Genomic DNA, 18914 nt, shown 5'->3' on the forward strand with positions numbered 1-18914 from the left:
TTTTCCATGTGCCGTTTGCTAATGAGTATAGAGCTAAGAGTGAAAAGGCTGACGGAGATGAAATTCAGCCAATGATTTTCTTTTGCTGAAGAAAAAAGGAACCTATCAGCGTAATGGCAGAGAGAAACTTTAATGATCTCTGGTAACGTCATGTGCAACATTACGCTGCCATTCCTAATTTTGTATCCTACATGCAGTCACACATAACGCAATAGTAACATATTAACAATTTACCAGATATTTCACAGTATTTTTCAGAAATGAGAGTTAAGATCCTTTCACACTGAGCGTGACATGATAAAGGCAAACGAATCGTCCAAGGAACGGAGCTTTCACACTGAACGTGAAAAGATTGATTCAAGATTGATATTCTGACTCATAACACACATGCACAGAAGAAAACATACGCTGTTCCAAGCTCTTCAGATCGCATAATTCAGTGGAAAAGGAATAAAAATGATAATCTGAATAAAGCACATGTAAAAATAAATATTTTCTCAGACACCGATGATAACAATCAACATCCATTCTCTTCTCTCTTCCGGAATACTTTTCTTGGGTGTTTACACAGGTTTTCAAAACAGCGCCACCACTTGGCTTGGGTAAGCTCAAATGTAATTGGATAGCTTGTTTCATCGTGGAGCACCGGAAAAAAAGAAATCGACACTGGTCGGAAAAAAAAAATTGAGATTGATCGCTCCATAGGGATCCATTATTTCGATTCAAGAGCGTCATTGCGACGTACATTTGTGTTGCTTAATCGCGCTCAGTGAGAAAGGCCCTTAAATCTGTCAGAGCCGTGGCCTAGCAGTTAACGCCGCATATGCTATGACATATTAAAGGGACAGTTCACCCAAAAATTTGAATTCTGTCAACGTTTACCCTCTTGTCATTCAAAACTTGTCTGATTTCCTAAGTTCTGTGGAACACCAAAGGTTATATTTTAAAGAATGTCGGGGTTCAAAACAACATTGTGAGCCATTGACTTTGAATGTCGCGACCTTTTGTGTTCCACAGAAGAAAGATAGTCACACAGGTTTAAAACAACACGAGGGTGAGTAAATGATGACAGAATTTTCATTTTTGAGTGAGCTAATGCTTTAAGCCAAGATGCTTATGCAGGCAACATGTAAACATACTGTATGTACATAAATCAAAGTGGCAAAAAGGACAAAAATAAAATGGTTGTAAATATTACTTAAACTTAAAAACAACAACAACAACAACCATACAGCAGTTTGAGGGCCTTTGTGTTTTTCAACAAAAAAAGCAATAAAAGGTAATACCCTTGAGACTCACAAGAGAGAAGTCAGGCGCGTTTTGGCACAAGAGTCGAGGAAAGACGGCCTGTCTCTGCACTCTATCCTCTTCCTCAAAGACGTTACCATACATGAAGCCATTCATCATGGTGGAGTGGGCGTGCACGTCAATGTAGAACTCCAAACTCACTTTCTGTAAATCAGACAGAGAGAGACAAAATGATTGAGAGAGAGACCAGACAGACAGGTGGAAAGATGAACAGGCAGACAACACACTGTGAACAATATTTAAAATAAATAAATAAAACTCTCAGCACTTCAACAAAAGAGAAATAATCTTTACAAAAAGAAGTCATTTTTTTAAGGCAAATTCATATGTACATTCATATTCACAATATTCATATTCATAATATACACTACAGTTCAAAAGTTTGGAGTCAGTAAGACTTTTCTTCTATTGCAAATAAATACTTTTCAAAAATGCTTAATTTTCCACAAAATAATTAAATAAAAAAATAAATTAAGTACTGTAATAGCCGCTGAAATTTCAGCTTAGATATTACAGGGATATATTGCATTTTAAAATATATTAAAATAGGAAACAGTTATTTTAGATTGTAATAATATTTCACAAGATAGATTTTTGATCAAATAAATGCAGACACAAGCAAAAGAGAATTTCCAAATGGTACGTAATGGTAGTGTAACTTCATTGGGTAAAAGAAAATTCTTAAAAACATCCTTATTTTGTGCACAAGGGAAGATAGAAAGTCATTCAGGTTTGGAATGACACGAGGGTGAGTACATTTTCATTTTTGCAGTTAACACAGACAACGAGAGATTGACTGTCCATAGAAACACAGAGCAAGCAAACATCTTAAATATTAAACTATCAAACTATGCTGTGTGCAAAAATAAGTGCAGCATTATTCATCACGATCCTGTGAAAGAGCAACAGCACTCCTGGGTGTTTTATAGAACAGCTGTCACAACTGCCATAGTTTAGAGGGATTAATTCATGTTCCTGAGTCAGCAGGCGAAGCAGGCACGCCTCACTACCTCAACCGCAGGCCGGATTTCAGCCGTTTAATGCAGAATAAATGATTAATATGGACCGGGAAACACATACAATAATATTTGTCAGCAAAAAAAAAACCCAAAAACTAAACACGGAGTAGAAATTCAATTCAGAAACAAATGGCAAAGTGACACCAGAAAGAAACATCTCAGCAAGGAAGACTGAAAACGTAACTATACTTCCATGAAAACAGAATAAACAGACATATGTGAAGTGTTTACATCCTCAAAAAAGTGCTCAAAAAGAGGACAATCCTTCAGATACGCCCCCTCTCAATCCGCCCACGCGCCATTTTGGCTCTGTGTTCTCTCAGTTACTGTATAACAGCACTGCAGTGCAGGAAACTGCTGTTCCATCATGGCTGCCACATCATTAAGCCAGCGCTTGGCAAGATGATGAGAGAGACACTTGTGTGTGGTTTTGTGTCGAGAGAGGATCACGCTGTCGAGCAGAATGAGGTGTCGCCACGATGGGGGCTGCCGTTTGATGCGCTTCGTCGGTGTGTGTGTGTGAGTGTGTGTGTTATTGTGTGTGGGTGAGAGAGAGACAGAGTGAGTCACAGCACTTCGGTGACAAGGCATCAAAAGGAGCATCCTGCTACGCGCATCTATACGGCAACAAAGTAATGGCCATTTTGTTTGAGGTTGCCTATCTCTCTCGATCCGTTGTGTACATTGTAAGCGTCTGATGCAGGCATAACAGGGCCCACTCCTCTACCCTTTGACCCCCTCCCGCGCTCTCTCCATCTACAGCAAACCTTTTCTTTCTTCATTACACATTCCGAAGCGCACCTCGAATCCCGCGGGTCGTGGGGAGAGGGAGGTAAAGCAGAAGTAAGGAAGAGCAAGCGAGAGAGAAAGAGAAACATCAGGAGTCAAAGACCGAGAGAGAGAGAGAGAGAGAGAGAGAGAGAGAGAGAGAGAGAGAGAGAGAGAGAGAGAGAGAGAGAGAGAGAGAGAGAGAGAGAGAGAGAGAGAGAGAGAGAGAGAGAGAGAGAGAGAGAGATGAGAGTGGGGGGAGAGATCGGGCAGCACCCGGTGCTTGAAATTCCGCTCACAGCCAAAGCAATTTCCTAGTGAGCGCAGGGCTGTCAGGCCTCTGATGGCAGGCGGTGAAATATGGTGGCTGAGAGTGGGGCGGCTGCACGCATGCCAGTCTGATGGATGGAGCCCGCAAGGAAGAGGGAGAAACAACACATAGACAAAAAAAGGAGGAGGGAAAACGAGAGAGACAGAGAGAGAGAGAGAGAGAGAGACAGAGAGAGAGAGAGAGAGAGAGAGAGAGAGAGAGAGAGCGCACTGGTCACCTTTAAGGTAGCTCCATCAGCTCCTTCAAGGGGTTCCCAGTGTGCAATTGAGGCGGGTAACTGTCTAATCGCCCACATACTCGCCGTGCATTACAAAGTCAGGGTGGGGCCGCTGACTTTACTCATGCATACACGTTCAAACACATTTGTGACCTTTTCTCTTGCTCAAAGAGATGCTTAAGACCACACTCTCTGTAATGGGACTGTATGCATGAAGTGCTGTGTTCCTTCAGCAAGGTCCGTTGGCTCATTTTGCACCGTTAACAGCATAATTAAGAGTGGAAATGAAATGGCTCCTGCTCTATTCTGCAAGAGCTGTTCTCTACCTCCGGGTAAGAAGTAACCTTTCCACACTGATCTGGGACCAGGTGCCATCTGTCACAGTGCTGAGCTCATGAAAGACAAAGAAATGAAGTGAAATAAAAAAGAAGACTGTAATACCTGGGAGATTCATCTTATGTAGTACCTTTTAAACTCTCTAACTTAAAAAAAGAAGCTATACAAGTCAAAATTTTCAATAATGAATCAAATTGCTGATACTTTGTTATGGTGTCACTTCCTGCAGGATGTTGTCATTAAGGAACAGGATTTTGTTTGTTAAATTCTCTGAAAATTATTATTTTTTTAATTATAGAAATAATTGAAAAACAAAACAAAATGCTAATAAAGTGTCAAAAGCACGTAACACAATTACAAAAACTTAAAACTAAAATTCAAATGTAAACTTAAGATATAAAAATAAAAGGACATTCAAAACAATAATAATTACTTTTAATAGTATATAAATAATAACAAAATAACTCACACCTACAAATGTCATATGACAAAATGGTGACATCTATTTAAATAATATATATTTTTTAATAATATTGTTAAATGTTTTAAATATATTTATAACATGGCTTGGTTGAATTCTAATGTAGAATGCGGTCTGTTATTTCTTGATAACAGACCACTGCTAAGTATAACACACTGTTGCCATGAAAAACAGAGCGTTGCTATGGACGCAGGATTCTAACCGTAGAGACGGAACAGACTATTTTCTTTAGCGGAAGCAATACAATCGTTTTTAAATCAATAAACTACTTTTTAAATCAATATTTTGTGTCAAATTATTGATTTATTTGGTAGGTAACCATATAATAAGCGGGATAATGTAGAGCGAGGCGGTTGTTATAGCGAATACAACCCCTTCAGGCTGATTCAAGACTGAACAGTCTGTCGGGGTTGTATTCGCTATAACAACCGCCTCGCTCTACATTATCCCTTACACACACATATATATATACATATATATATATATATACACATATACATACATACATACATACTGTGCAAAAGTCTTAGACACGTTAGTATTTTCACCCTTTGTTAATGCATCAGTTGTATTTCTTCGTCTGGATTTGTTAGATTACCTTCTGAGTTTGTTATTAAAGACTTTTAACCTAATTTTCTTCGTCATCATCTGTGTCTACAACTATGCGTGATCACATATATATATGAAAAATGTACAGCACAGTAGGAAATGACCCAACAGTTCCTGTAGTATTAAAATATCATCTTTCAAGGTGAAAATGATATCTGTCCTGAAATGCCAACTTGATTTTCCTTATGCAATATCAAGGACGTCCATGATAGAAAAGTACAGTTCCCATCTACAGCCCTCAATGTCAACAAACAGACAGCCAATCACACAGTCCTAATGTGCTGTCAATCAAAGGTGGACAATACTCCGCTAGTTTAACGCTGATTGATTGTTCAATTAGCATGCATCTCTGACCTCCAGATTTGTTCATTTGAATTTGTAATTAAGCAATTATGGGCAATTAAGAAATTAGGAATATGAAAATAGAGCATAATTTGAGTGTTGACGTGTTGAATATTCAAGCATATGTAAAAAAAAAAGGAAGTTAATGCCCATCACACTTTTTGTAAAGCTGAATGTGAGGATATGAGGCAAACGTCTATCTGCTCCTTTGAGTAGAAATGGAAGGTCAAAAGAATTTAGTCGGACGAGCACTTATCTAAGGAATAGTAATTAGTCTGGGCTGTTAAGGCCCATAAATGCTCTGCTTATCTGTATGAATTAAGAAATGGTGCTGATTTAAGCAGGATTAGAAGCTGATGCATTTAACCACAAAGCACTTAGCATCAGCAATACCTATGAAGAGAGGATGCAACAGATTCTGCTCGCTCAGAAATTTGTCCATCCTCCACAGATGAGCGGAAAAGAAAGAGTCTGAGCGGTTTTTGATAATGCAAGACTTGAAATACAGTTGTGATGTGGAAAATATTCTGATTGAGGTCAAAACACACAATTACATGCAAAGAGAAAGCAGAAAAGAAAAGATGGAAGGCGTCTGTGCGCATGATCTTTGAAAAGACAGCTCATCAGACAGAGTTCAGATTATATCTTGCTTTTCAGATGTTTGCCAGGGTGGAAAATGGCAGCGTTCCATATAGCGCAACAGTTTCCATCCTCGTTCCTTCCTTCATTAGGGATGGTGCACAGCTCTTCAGCTCAATACAGAAGTGACTTGAAATTTTAGCTGGGTAAAATAGCTAAAATAATAAATATTTTGGTATTTTTTCAATGCTGTGATGACATTCATATATATACTACTGTTCAAAGGATTAGAGACAGTAATATTTTTAAAAAAAGAGATTATTAGTTATTTAGCAAGGACACATTCAATTGATCAAAAGTGACAAAGATTTTTTACATTGTTACAAAAATAAATTCTGTTCTTTTGAACTTTATTCATTGCTAAAATGGTGACTTTTCCAACCAGAGGGACCATCATTTTGACTAAACAGCCCTTAATGCCAAATTGATTCAGCATGGAAAGGAAATACTGATAATACTAATACTCACATATAATCAATTTTATTTATATGAGGAAGTGACTGTGGAACTAGCAAGGTTTTAGGAAACGTAATAGTCAAATAAAAAGCTTAATAAAATCATCACAATCATCATTTCAGTCCAAACCAACCATCTCCAACCAGAACACCAGAAGCTCATCTGACTTGTCCCTTGTACCCTTAAAAACATGAGAGAGACAGGGAAAGAAAGAGACATGTCCAGATATTTCAGAGATTCACTGAATGTGAGATGATGGAAGGACGGAGGACAGGAAGTGATGATGGACGTAAATTGCCCGTAAATCTCGGCGATCGCTTAGAAAGGTGCGTCTGACACCAGAGGACGTCTCAACTCTTTCTTTATCTGTCTTTCTTTCTCTCTCGTTCTCTCGCAAGACTGCTTTCTGCCACTATCAGAACCGCACACAACGGCTCATACAAACGAGAGAGAGAGAGAGAGAGAGAGAGAGAGAGAGAGAGAGAGAGAGAGAGAGAGAGAGAGAGAGAGAGAGAGAGAGAGATGAGAGTGGGGGGAGAGATCGGGCAGCACCCGGTGAAAAGGAGAAGGAGAAAAGGAGCAGCAACTACACAGGGAAGGGGGGGGGGGGGGGGGGGGGGGGTTCAAGGTGCAATATTCATCTGGCCAGCCTGACAGGATCTAATACATTTGTTTCAGACGGAAAATTAATTTCTAATATTAAAAAGGTCAGAAATGAACCATGGCAATACCGGCCCTTTTGTCATCTTTAACAAATTATCCAAAATGCTGTTGTCAGATTGGTGGGGATATCTGGGCCATGATGAATGATCGAGGTAATCAGCCAATCAAAAAGAATCCCTCTCTCTCCATGATAAATGGGCTGGAAAAGCAGCGTTTTACGCGGGAGATAGGTCCATTTGTTTCCTTATTCTTTCCCCTTCTCTTTCTCTTTCATTTTTCCTAAACAAATACTTGGTGCTCATGGACAGATTATATACACTTGCATCACTAACTCTGAGTCATTTTCTCACCTGACCAGTGCTCACTGGAGAGTGTAATTTGGCGAATTGTTTCGGTTTTTTAAACCCACTCAGGTAACTTTAGTGCTCAAAGAGATGGATTGAACACAAAGTCGGATCAATGAGGTGTTCAAAATGTACCTAAATATGGGCTTGTTTCTGACACAAAAAACAAACAACAACAACAAATAAACCTGAAGGTTTTTCATTACCACTGAAAAAAAGGTTATGAAAACACTTAGCTTTAATAAACTGATTAATTAGGACAAAAGTAGCAGTATCCTCGATGCAAATACAAAGTCGTTGTCAATTTCCAGTAGAGATGCAAAAAACTTCATATTAGTAACTGGTTTTATTTGAGCAGGGCAATAAAATGGTCTAAAAGTGCACTCTCTGCCAGCACAGGTTAAAACATATTTGGCTCAGTATGTGTAAGCCTACTGCAATGCAATATAGTATGTTAACCAAAAGAGGTTTGTGCAATTAAATGGTGAGTGTTGTAGATTAGCATGCATTATCTTAGCATGGTCTGTGTTAGCATACTGGGATCAGGGAGCTTGTGTGTTGGCTTGGCGTTGAACTCTGCCTGCTGTTAAACAGGCTAATTAGTATCAGTGCTACTGTGTGTGTGTGCAGTTGTATATGTGAGTGTATGATGCATTATTTTTATTTTTCAACCTTTAAAGTGCCCCTATTATGGTTTTTCGAATATTCCCTTTCATGCAGTGAGTGATATAGCTGTTTGTGAATGTAAACTTTCTGCAAAGTTGTAAAGTCGAAAGTGCACAATAAATAAAGTTATTGTCTCCTAAAAGAAAGAATCGACTCTGAACCGCCTTAACGAGTCGACTGTATTTTCGAATCCCACTGCGTGACGGTTCTACGTTGTCCGTCAGCGAACAACTTTTACTGACGACTGCTTCTCAAATTTGTTTTACAGACATGTTACTGTAGATTTGTTTTACAGACATGTTACATCAGTCATTTAAGTTAGTGCTCGGCTAACGTATGCACTGTTATTGATACAGTTCCTACATGTGCACCACAATAAATTAGAAATATACACATCAGTTTATTGATGGAGTTCAGTTATGGTAATGGCCGTTTAGCCTCCGAAATACGCTGTAAGCGGTAGACCAATCACAACAGACTTGGCCATCTGGCCAATCAGAGCAGAGCAATTTCACGGAAAGGAGGGATTCAGAGAGACTGATCAATCCGTCGAGTCGTTTGAGAATCATTGAAAAATGTGGTGATGTGCAATGTATATTATGAGAAAATGAACTGTTTTTTGACCTTTGATGCATGTAAACCTGTTGTAGGAGGCCTCCGAAACAAAAGTAGTTATTACTGTTATAACAGTTAACACTTAAACGCATAACCTGGTCTTTATCGACCAGGATGTCATTCACTACCCTCCCCCTGATTTATTTAATAATGTTAGACATATGCACACAATTAAATTAGTGCCACTGTCACTAGATGGTGGATCTGGTGAAGAAGCTTTTAGCGATAAAAATGTTAATTTTGAAGACGTTGAAAACAATAGTCTTGAGAATATGGTTGAGATTGTGAATATAAGTCAGATGCTGAATGTACAGTAATGGGGAAATAAGCTCTGACAATGACAGTGATGATGGTAAAAAGCATCTGCTCAAACTGAACCCTTCCAAGTACCAAAAGGCAATGACATTTTTTTTATTCTACTTTTTTGTAATTGTTAATTTAAAAAAAATCAGGAGAGCTTTATACTATTTCAGCAGTTAGAGATCCATCCGTGTTCAATAGATCAGTATGTAATAATGATTGGCGAAACATTCATGCATTTGTGTGATTTCTATTTTATTCACACATTAAATTAAAAACAAAATCCAAGGAAAACAGAAATCATAAAGATAAATGAGCATTAAATTTAAAATAAAATGAAATACAATGGAATTCTGTAGAACAGGTCCAAATAACGTTATCAAAGGTTGACAAGGTTATTTACTTTTAAGGGTCAGACATCTGGCATGTTTAAGTTACTTTATAACAAACATATCTAATAGTTATCTCCAGTGTTTGGTGTAATGCCTTAATAAGTAATTAATTGCTGTAATTTAATTCGTTTTCCATTGAAAAGTAAATGTAAGGGATTTAATTACAGTGAATTCTTTAAATTAAATCCGTAAATTAACAGAAAAAGTAATGTAACCCAGACATTATCCAGTAATTTTACGGACATATCCGTTAACCCTAAAACACAACGCAATGAAGTGCAAAATTCAAAATACAGGTAAAACACCTGTAAAAAATTATAAATATAGTACATTGTGCCCTATGTTTACAGATTTATATAAATAAATCTATAACAATTCTATATAAAACAATAGTGGATTTAACACCAAGATTTGAAGAAGAAACAGAAGGTAGTTTTCTATTTGTTATTTTTCTATATTGTGCTGTATATGTCCTTAACATCAACCTGCAGAAGGGACAACGGATGAAAATTAGCCAGTGTTGGCTAAATCTGTCGCATTTTACATATGGCTATGTATTATTAATGTGTACTGTCCCTGATTAAATAAAAAAAAAAATATATATATATTTTTTTTTATGTTATTTACTTGATAGAATTAAATGGGTCATGACATATTTTTTTTTATTATGATCCATTTTTAAGGGGTGGCTCCTTTAAGGCTTGTCAGTAAAAGACCAGTTATGATTGGCTAACGCCATTGAATAAGAAACAGTATCAATGCCACTCTCTATTGCAAGTGTTTTGAAAACATTATCTATATAAAACTGTCATTTACTTACAATTTGTGAAGAGGCTGCTGTCAGATCCAATACTGCTGACTGCTTCATCTGTCAACAAATGTTTCTTTGCAAACTCTCCATTGCACTGTGCCTCATTTACAAAACAATCTTTGGTTATTCTCTGAACAAACACATAATACTCAGAAGAGATCCAGGACAGCATTAAAAATGAACCATATACATTTGTTACTGATGCTGATATCCTTCTGAAATCTGTACAGAGATGCAAACGAACTGTTTAAACAGGACGCATCAAAGCGGACATTCCTTTATGCTTCTATTTACTCTTCCATTTGTCCTCCTGTCAAGACTCAAGCACGTAGAGTAAAGTCAACAGGTATCTGTATACTGCAGTGTCGACAGTGTCAGTGATTATAATGGGTTCTATTTGCTTTTGACGCGATCCTTGAATCTGGTGTAGTCAAGTGTCAGCTGTCAAGTGATTGAATGCCAGTGGGGGGGGGGCCTGTGGTGCGATGATGTACAACTATTCGTCGATGTCTTGCTCTGGAGGCAGGCATGTGCAAGTGCATATGCCAGTGTGACATCACATGTAACCCAATATTCAAAACGAGCTGTTTTTTTGTGCTTGAATGAATAAATGCTTTGTTTATAATGAGGACTCTTTAAAGGGGTCATATAATGTCATTTTTGTACAAGCTAATATGATTCTTTAGGGTCTAAATTAAAAGTTTGTAATATACTTTAATTAAAAATTCGCATTAGTATTGTAAGAAAACACTCATTTTACCTGGTCAAAACCAGCTCTGTTTTCAGCACGCCGTTTGAGTGCATGCGTCTTTAAATGATAATGAGCTTTGCTCACCCCGCCCCTCTATTCTGTGCGTACACCGTTTGAAACACAACCATAACGCATTGTTTATTATAAACATGGGATTATGAATTATATCGAGAACGTCATTCATAGAAAACATGTAATGTACCCTGAGTGTAAAAATAGCCGCATTCATCGTGAAGCGTGCAGCAAGCGATTTGCAAAGATTAATATAAAGATTAATATAAAGGTTAATAAAACGTTACACTCACTCACTTCTTCTGGAGGTGCAGCAGGGACACGAATAGTTGGTAACGTTACCGATCCTTTTTTCAGGAGCAGCTTCTTAGTAAAACCAGCTTTATACTGACCCTCGTTTGTAAAGCAGTCTGGTGAAATGATTCGCACAAACATGAAAGCATTGGTTGATCGTGGGGAATTCCCTTCGAAAACAAACTCAGCCACTGCGTCTTCAGCGGTTCGGATTTAGGAACATCAAAATGACTGCTGTGTTCCTTATTACACCCAAGAACACCACAATCGCTAGACGCCATTCTGCTCAGTGCTCCAGCTATCAGCAATGAACGCGCCGGTCGGCGCGGGCTATGATTGACAGCTCGCTCACGAGGGCGCAAGGGGTGGTCTATGTTGAAATGCTGTCAATCAACCATTGTGGGAGGGGCGTCGATTTTGTGACGTCACAAAATCGAACAGCTTGATTCAGGAGAGGGGGAAACATATAAGAAGATTTAAAAAAAAAACACTGGATGGATTTTTATAATTTTATGATGGTTGTGTACAGGCACTGCCAACACACATTTCAGTACAATCAACTTGTAAAAGTGCATGTACCATTATATGACCCCTTTAAGCGATAAAACTTGCAGGATGTTTTAATGGTGCAAAGACCTCTTGTACATCAAAGATCAAAAGAAAATTTGATTTCTCATGTCATGACCCCTTTAAAAGAGCAGTTTCATGTCTATCCTTGTATTGTTCAACTGGTCGAGGTTGATATGGGATTAAGAAAGTAATTAGTAATAAGTAATGCAATACTTTTTAGAGACAGTAATTAGTACAGAAATCTACTCAATTGAACATAATTAGTAGCTAGTAACTTTTTTAGAGTAACTTATCCAACACAAAAACAAGAAAGTTATGACTCTGAGTTTAAAAAAAAAGTAATGGGGAACCAAAGTGTACCATATTGGTGGAATGTGCCAGTGGGCATTGCCCCCGCCACTGGGCTGGCACAGAGATTGGCATCCCATAGCTTTGATCTGTGCTGTGTCTAATGTGATTAACCATAGAGCCAATGCCAGCCAATGCCAGTCTGGCTTGAGATCTCGCATGGCATGAATATTTGTATGAGTCTGTGTTTGTGTTTGCGTTTGCGTATGTGTGAGTGTGCTTGTTTGCATTTGTATGTTTTTGTCAGTATAGCTGTGAGATGCTCAATGTGGTGTTGGGGAGAGGAGCATTTCCCCATCCTGATCTCTCCTCCTCGGTTGTGCATACTGGGAAGCATTTATCAGTCAAAAACTCTCCACACCATATTGTGAACAACAACAACAACAACAACGACAACAGCCGCAAAAGTAATCCAAAACTACATCACAGACATTAGCAGCTCACATAAGCAGGCACAATTCACAACAGCATACTTCTCATTCTTAAGGTGATGATACACAGGGCAACTTTTTGAGCAATGTTGCTGGGCAATCTTGTCGGTCGATTGTTGCTTGGGCACTTTCCCATTGAAAATGTGCAATAAAGTTCTATCTGGATGATTTAGATCGGTCGTGGGCCCTGTGTCTCATCTGGTTGCCCGTTGACGGCAACATTGCCCAGCAATATTGCTCAAAAAGTTCTCTAGTAATGACTGGAGTCACTGTAAGCTTTTGGATAGTAATGAGTCAAAGTGTTACTAAATCCTTCTAAAGGACTTACTGGCCATTTGGATCAGTATTCTAAAGTGAAGATCATGGCAACCCACTACTATTGACTCAAGTGTTGCTACATCCTTCTAAAGGAATTACTAATTTGAACAGTATTCTGGAACAGTGAAGTGAAGATCATGGTAATCCACTAGCAATTACTCAAGTATCACCAAATCCATCAGAAGTTACTATCCAAAACCTTCAAAAGTCAAAGCTTACAATGACTTCTGTCAATACTATAGGGAGTAATAAAGCTGTTCACTTTAGAATACTGATCAAAATAATTAGTCATTCCTTCAGAAGGATAGTATTACTTGAGTCATTAATAGTGGGCTACCAAAATCTTTACTTTATAATTATTCATACATTATTCAAATTAATTATGAACCTGTATAGTTCTTAAAGGTTTAGTTCATTTCAGAATTGAAATGTCCTAATAATTTACTTACCACGTCATCTTTCTTTCTTCAGTTGAAAAGAAATAAAAAATTTTGAGGAAAACATTCCAGGATTTTTCTCCATATAGTGAACTTCAACGGGAACCAATGGATTGAAGGTCCAAATTGCAGTTTCAATGCAGCTTCAAAGGGCTCTACACGATCCCAGCCGAGGAATAAGGGTCTTATCTAGCAAAACGATCTTTAAAAAAAAAAAAAAAATCCTGGAACGTTTTCCTCAAAAACCTTAATTTCTTTTCGACTGAAGAAAGAAAGACATCTTGGATGACATGGAGGGTGAGTAAATTATCAGGAAATTTTAATTGTGAAGTGAACTACTCCATTAATAGCCCTCTGGGAGGTATGAAAAAAATATTGATTAGATAATAGTGAACTACCTCATTCAACTGAGCGTTATTTCTAATTAATTAATCAGAGTTTCTTGTCAGTTAATAGCAGTTACTATGTTAATACCACATTACTCATTTGTTCCTGTGAAGTTATACATAAATGACAGAACAGTATTCTAAAGTGTATACCTATTTTCTTTTAGAGCTGCTGTTCAGCCGAAATGAACTGTTTGCATCCTTGAATTATTTCCCTGTTATCACTGTTTGCACTATATAAATAAAGGTGATTTGACTTGACTGGCATTACGCTAATGCTTATATTCTGAGTTATCTTAAAAGAAAGGGTCATTATATAGCTGTTAGATCACATCATACAAGGTAGTTGCAAATTAATATAAGGGCTGGTGTTGTGTAGTGATTATCTGAAATGGAAACCAAAAGTTGTAGATTTGAACTCAGCTTTTCAGCGGTGCTGAATCTACACTTTCACAGCTAAATCTACAGCACCATGGCAAAAGAAATCATATTTTCCATGAGTTTGCAGTCCAAATTAAATGTGATAAGATAACAAGAACATGCGCCATTCAATAAAGACAAGAAAGGCAGGCCAAAAGCATTACTTTAGCACAAAATAACAGTGTGTTAAAGGAGAACTCCGGTCAATTTTAACATTGAGCTCATTTTTTTGTAAATTTGGAGTGCTGTCAGTACAGAGAACAATGACAAAAATCGGTGTTGCCTACACCGTGTTATCCTCTTTTTAAAATTTGCACCCTGTTGACTTAAATGGGGCAAGTTTTAAACCTGCTTTTAGCCTCTTAACATCCTTGATGTGTCATTACAAGTGCACAGGTCATGTGAGTGATTCCTTCGGAGTGAACGCGGGTGAATCTGACTGCAGTAGATGTGAAAGATATGAATAAAAATGATGTTTATTCAGCCAGCGCACATACCTGTATTTACATCCTGTTTTTGGTTGAAGTCCACAGTAGTCGATTGTCGAGTTCACGCGCATAGGTTTAGTACATACGATCATGCGCCCGAACTCGACAATCAACTACTGTGGACTTCAACCGAAAACAGGATGTAAATACAGGTATGTGCGCTGGCTGAAATAATATCACTTTTATTCATATCTTTCACATCTACTGCAGTCAGATTCACCCGTGTTCACTCTGAAGGAATCACTCACATGGCTGGGCAATTTTTGTCGTTGTTCTCTGTACTGACAGCACTCCACATTTACAAAAAAATGAGCTCAATGTTAAAATTGACCGAAGTTCTCCTTTAACATCAGTGCTTGTGACGTCACTACTCGTGGTTCACGGAGGGCTGTCAGGATTTGTGAAACACTGCCTTGAGCAACTAAACTCCAGGTGGATTGTTTCTGTAATAAGTGCACTGGAAGTCGCTTTGGATAAAAGCATCAGCTTGATGACTAATTAAATACAAGGGAAATAACATTTTCATGGATATGTTCCCTTGGTGAAGTGATAGGTGAACCTCTGGCTTAATGTGCTTAAACTGGCACCTACTCAAACTTATTGTGAGCTTGCTATTAGCAACAACTACACAAAAAAAAGAGAAAGGGACTATGATTTCCCAAAACCCACTAAATCTCTTTAAAAGGACAGAAGGGAATGAAACAAGGACCAAAGTGTGGGATCCGGAGAGAGCTATGAAATGTTTACCTCTCCCCAGAGTCCCTCTCTCCCGTGCACTCTCTCCTCATAAAACCAGCATCTTACACATCTGTCGAAACTAGCCACATCTTTTATTCTCTTTTCTTTTCTTGCCCAACCCTTTTCTTGGGTTGGATTGGAATTTGAATCGGAATGAAAAGAAGCGGAATTTTACTGAACTGCAATTCAGGGACATTTCTGGGAAATGATCAATGTGCATATAACACACACACACACACACACACACACACACACACACACACACACACACACACACACACACACACACACACACACACACACACACACACACACACACACACACACACACACACACACACACACACACACACACACACACACACACACACACACACACACACACACACACACACACACACACACACACACACACACAATCCATTTTCAGACAGATTTCCCCAAACACTTTCCATGTCTGCTATTGGTCGATTAAACCAATGTTGTTGTGTCAGGCTTGGTCAGTGTGCTCAAACAAACTGAGTGATCAAGTAAAAGTTACAAATCTGCTTGTTTGGATCCATTTAGGATCCGTGGAAAGTCTAAGTCTATGTTACTATGCAATGATCCTCACATCTAACTTCACAACGTAATGAAGCATATGTGTGTGTGGTTGTCGGGATGTGAGGGACATGAGCAGATCACTCTGCCGTGAAGCAACACATTGATCAGTGTGTCAGGCCTGGGGGAAAGGTTAAGCCGCGTGGCGCTGCCCTCCGCTCCGGAGTGTGCCTGCCGGTCTTATCAGGATGTGAAAGAGCAGGAAAGGGCAGACGATTCCCAGGACAGCATCTGACCTTCACTAATCCAACAACCTCACTCTTCTGCTATAATGAACATAAAGGAAGTTGAGGAGGCGCTTTCTCAAACAAAAGACAAGACGAGCGAGAGTGTGTGCGGGAGACACACCTGGGCAGAGGGAGTGCAAACACTCACAAAGACACACTCATTGAGAAAAATGCTGAGTTGTAGCAGTTTTGAATCGTACATTGGTTCCTATATGCTGAGCAAGGTTGTTATACATACTATGCATAACCTTTCAAAGACAGAGTGTAAATGTGTGACTTTGTGCATAAATCTCAATGTTAAAATACTTTCTACTAACCTAGTTTAACATACAGAGAGAACTATAAGTGAGCCATGTGAAGGTTGTTTCCCCCCAGCATATAAAACATAGCAATTTATTGATGCTATGAAATATTAATTTGTCAGTTTTGGGGCAGGACTATCTATCAATCAACCAATCATGGCAGTTGAAATTACAGTTTGAAAACAAGATCATTTTTTAACTCTTTCCCCGCCAGCGTATTTTTTACTTTTTTAAGTTGCCTGCCACCGCCAGCACTTTTTCACAAAATTTTCATGGTCCCCAGAATATTTTGTATGAATATCTGAACATGCAATATATCAAAAGAGAGAACATAGCTTCTGCTTTTTGGCAAACAAACAAACAATAAACTTTTTATTCTAGCTTCATTTGTAACAACACTTCATAAAAAAAGTTAATTTTTTATCAAAAAGCTGAGAAAAACGCATTTCTGTCAGGACCACTATTGTCAAATACGATTGACAATTAGCATACAGTTTGGATTGGCGGTATGGTTCTGTTCTGGGTAAGAACTCCCTCCGCATCCATGCAGCCTAGCATGGATAAGAGCAGGGAGAGCAGCAATAAACAGTAAACAGAACAGAACCAGCATGAATGTATTGCAGATATCATTAATTCAAGATTTTAAAGTACAACATAATTCAAGAATTTATTCTGATTCAAGGGGAATCAGAATGCCATACTGACTGCACGAGAGGAGGAGCTGGGGATGGAGGAGGGTAATTAGCACCTGAGAAACACAATAGGTGTTGATAATACTGACGGAGCTTATATAAGTATACAGTGATGGGCGTCCTATTCCTATAGATAGACGTGGATCAGCTGAGAGTCAGCTGATGCGAGCTTGACTAACGTGACCTGCCAGAACTGACGCTATGCTTAATTTTTGTCAAAGACTACACCCAGATCGCATTCAGAATGATGACCAAAACATAGATGGAGTAAATCGAGTCCATCAACACCCCCAAAGCTTGGACAGTCCCATAGCTCATCCTGGGTCGACATTTCATTCAGTAACCTTAGGCAGTTTTGATTTATATGCTGTTTAATATGTTGATGATCACGTTATTTTACATAATGCATCTATATAAATGCTATCGCTTGTTTCTGCTTCTTCTTCACATGTTTTGTTTAGGAGATTCAGTACACTTTCAGAAGATGTGTCATAGCGCCCGCTACCGTATAACAGTGAAAACATGGAAAGCCAACGGGGAAAGAGTTAATAAAGAATAAAAAAACATTTATCCAATTATCAACTTTAATATCCACCAGTACCACTGGAATTAAAAACATTATTACAAGCTTACCGTTTTGAATCGAGCTAAGGCAAGCAGATAGTTTTGAACACTGGCTGGTTATGTACTTGCTCAAAAATTTATTTTGGATATTTTTTTTTTCTTTCATTCATATAAAACACCATTTTCAAAAGATGTCAGAATGGATTCAGAATGCGTTTTACTAAAGGAAAGACAAGACAGCAGAATATCACTATAAGTCATCACTTTCTTCTATTGTCCTTGTGTGGATAGACTGTAGGTTGCATTTGGGGTTTTGCTGCTTTAGTATATTGAATACTCACTGGGTCCTGGTTCATTTGGACAATAAGTTGTTTGACGGCATGTAGAGTGGGGTGGGCCCAAGGGGAAGGGTCCTGCCAATGACGGTTCAGATCAAAGCCCATTAGAGAACACCTAAGATAGAAACAAACAAATCAACAGTTCAACTAAATAAAACAAATGACAAAACACCAACACCGTTATCTTCTTTGTGAGACCTCAAAATACTGTGCAAAGCGACAATATCACAGCGAATATGCTTTGATGTTGAATATACAGCCATGGAGAGAGGGACTTTGGACCAATAGGATTCAATGTGGGTGGGGCTACCCAGTGCAGTGAAACAGAAATAAAAACTAATCAAGTGAAACTTCAAGTTTTCATGTTATTTACTTGAAGTGGTAAAAAGTTATTGAGTTTCAACATCATCACAGTCAAGCTCGAAGTGAAATCCACACAGATTCTGCAGTCAGAACTGCAGAAAATCACACACACAGTACAAGTCCACTCGTGCGGAGTGAGCAGAGCAGAGAGAGTGTTTTCAATTCATTCTCTATGGGAGATGAGCGGCAGGCTCACACAGGGGATTGTGGGATTGACAGTGGAGAGAAGTAATCATCCAAAAAGTTGTGAAGTAATCAACTTTATGCAAATGATAGGTCAAAAACACCAAATTGCTGTGGAGGCTAAGGTAAAGGCTGTGACGTCGGTCATAAACATG

At 38.5% G+C, this 18914-nt stretch overlaps 1 protein-coding gene across 1 annotated transcript in view; it reads right to left on the reverse strand.

Moving 5' to 3' along the window:
- agbl4 (AGBL carboxypeptidase 4) overlaps nucleotides 1-18914 on the reverse strand; it is a 334149-nt gene that overhangs the window by 25003 nt on the left and 290232 nt on the right. The window contains exons 9-10 of the mRNA XM_079897316.1: nucleotides 18217-18328; nucleotides 1300-1452 (exon numbers count right to left, since the gene is read on the reverse strand). Coding sequence (XP_079753442.1) covers nucleotides 1300-1452; nucleotides 18217-18328 — 265 coding nt within the window. The remainder of the gene's footprint in view (nucleotides 1-1299; nucleotides 1453-18216; nucleotides 18329-18914) is intronic.

Source organism: Squalius cephalus, assembly GCF_949319135.1.
Source record: "Squalius cephalus genome assembly, chromosome: 16".
Classification (NCBI taxonomy): Eukaryota; Metazoa; Chordata; class Actinopteri; order Cypriniformes; family Leuciscidae; genus Squalius; species Squalius cephalus.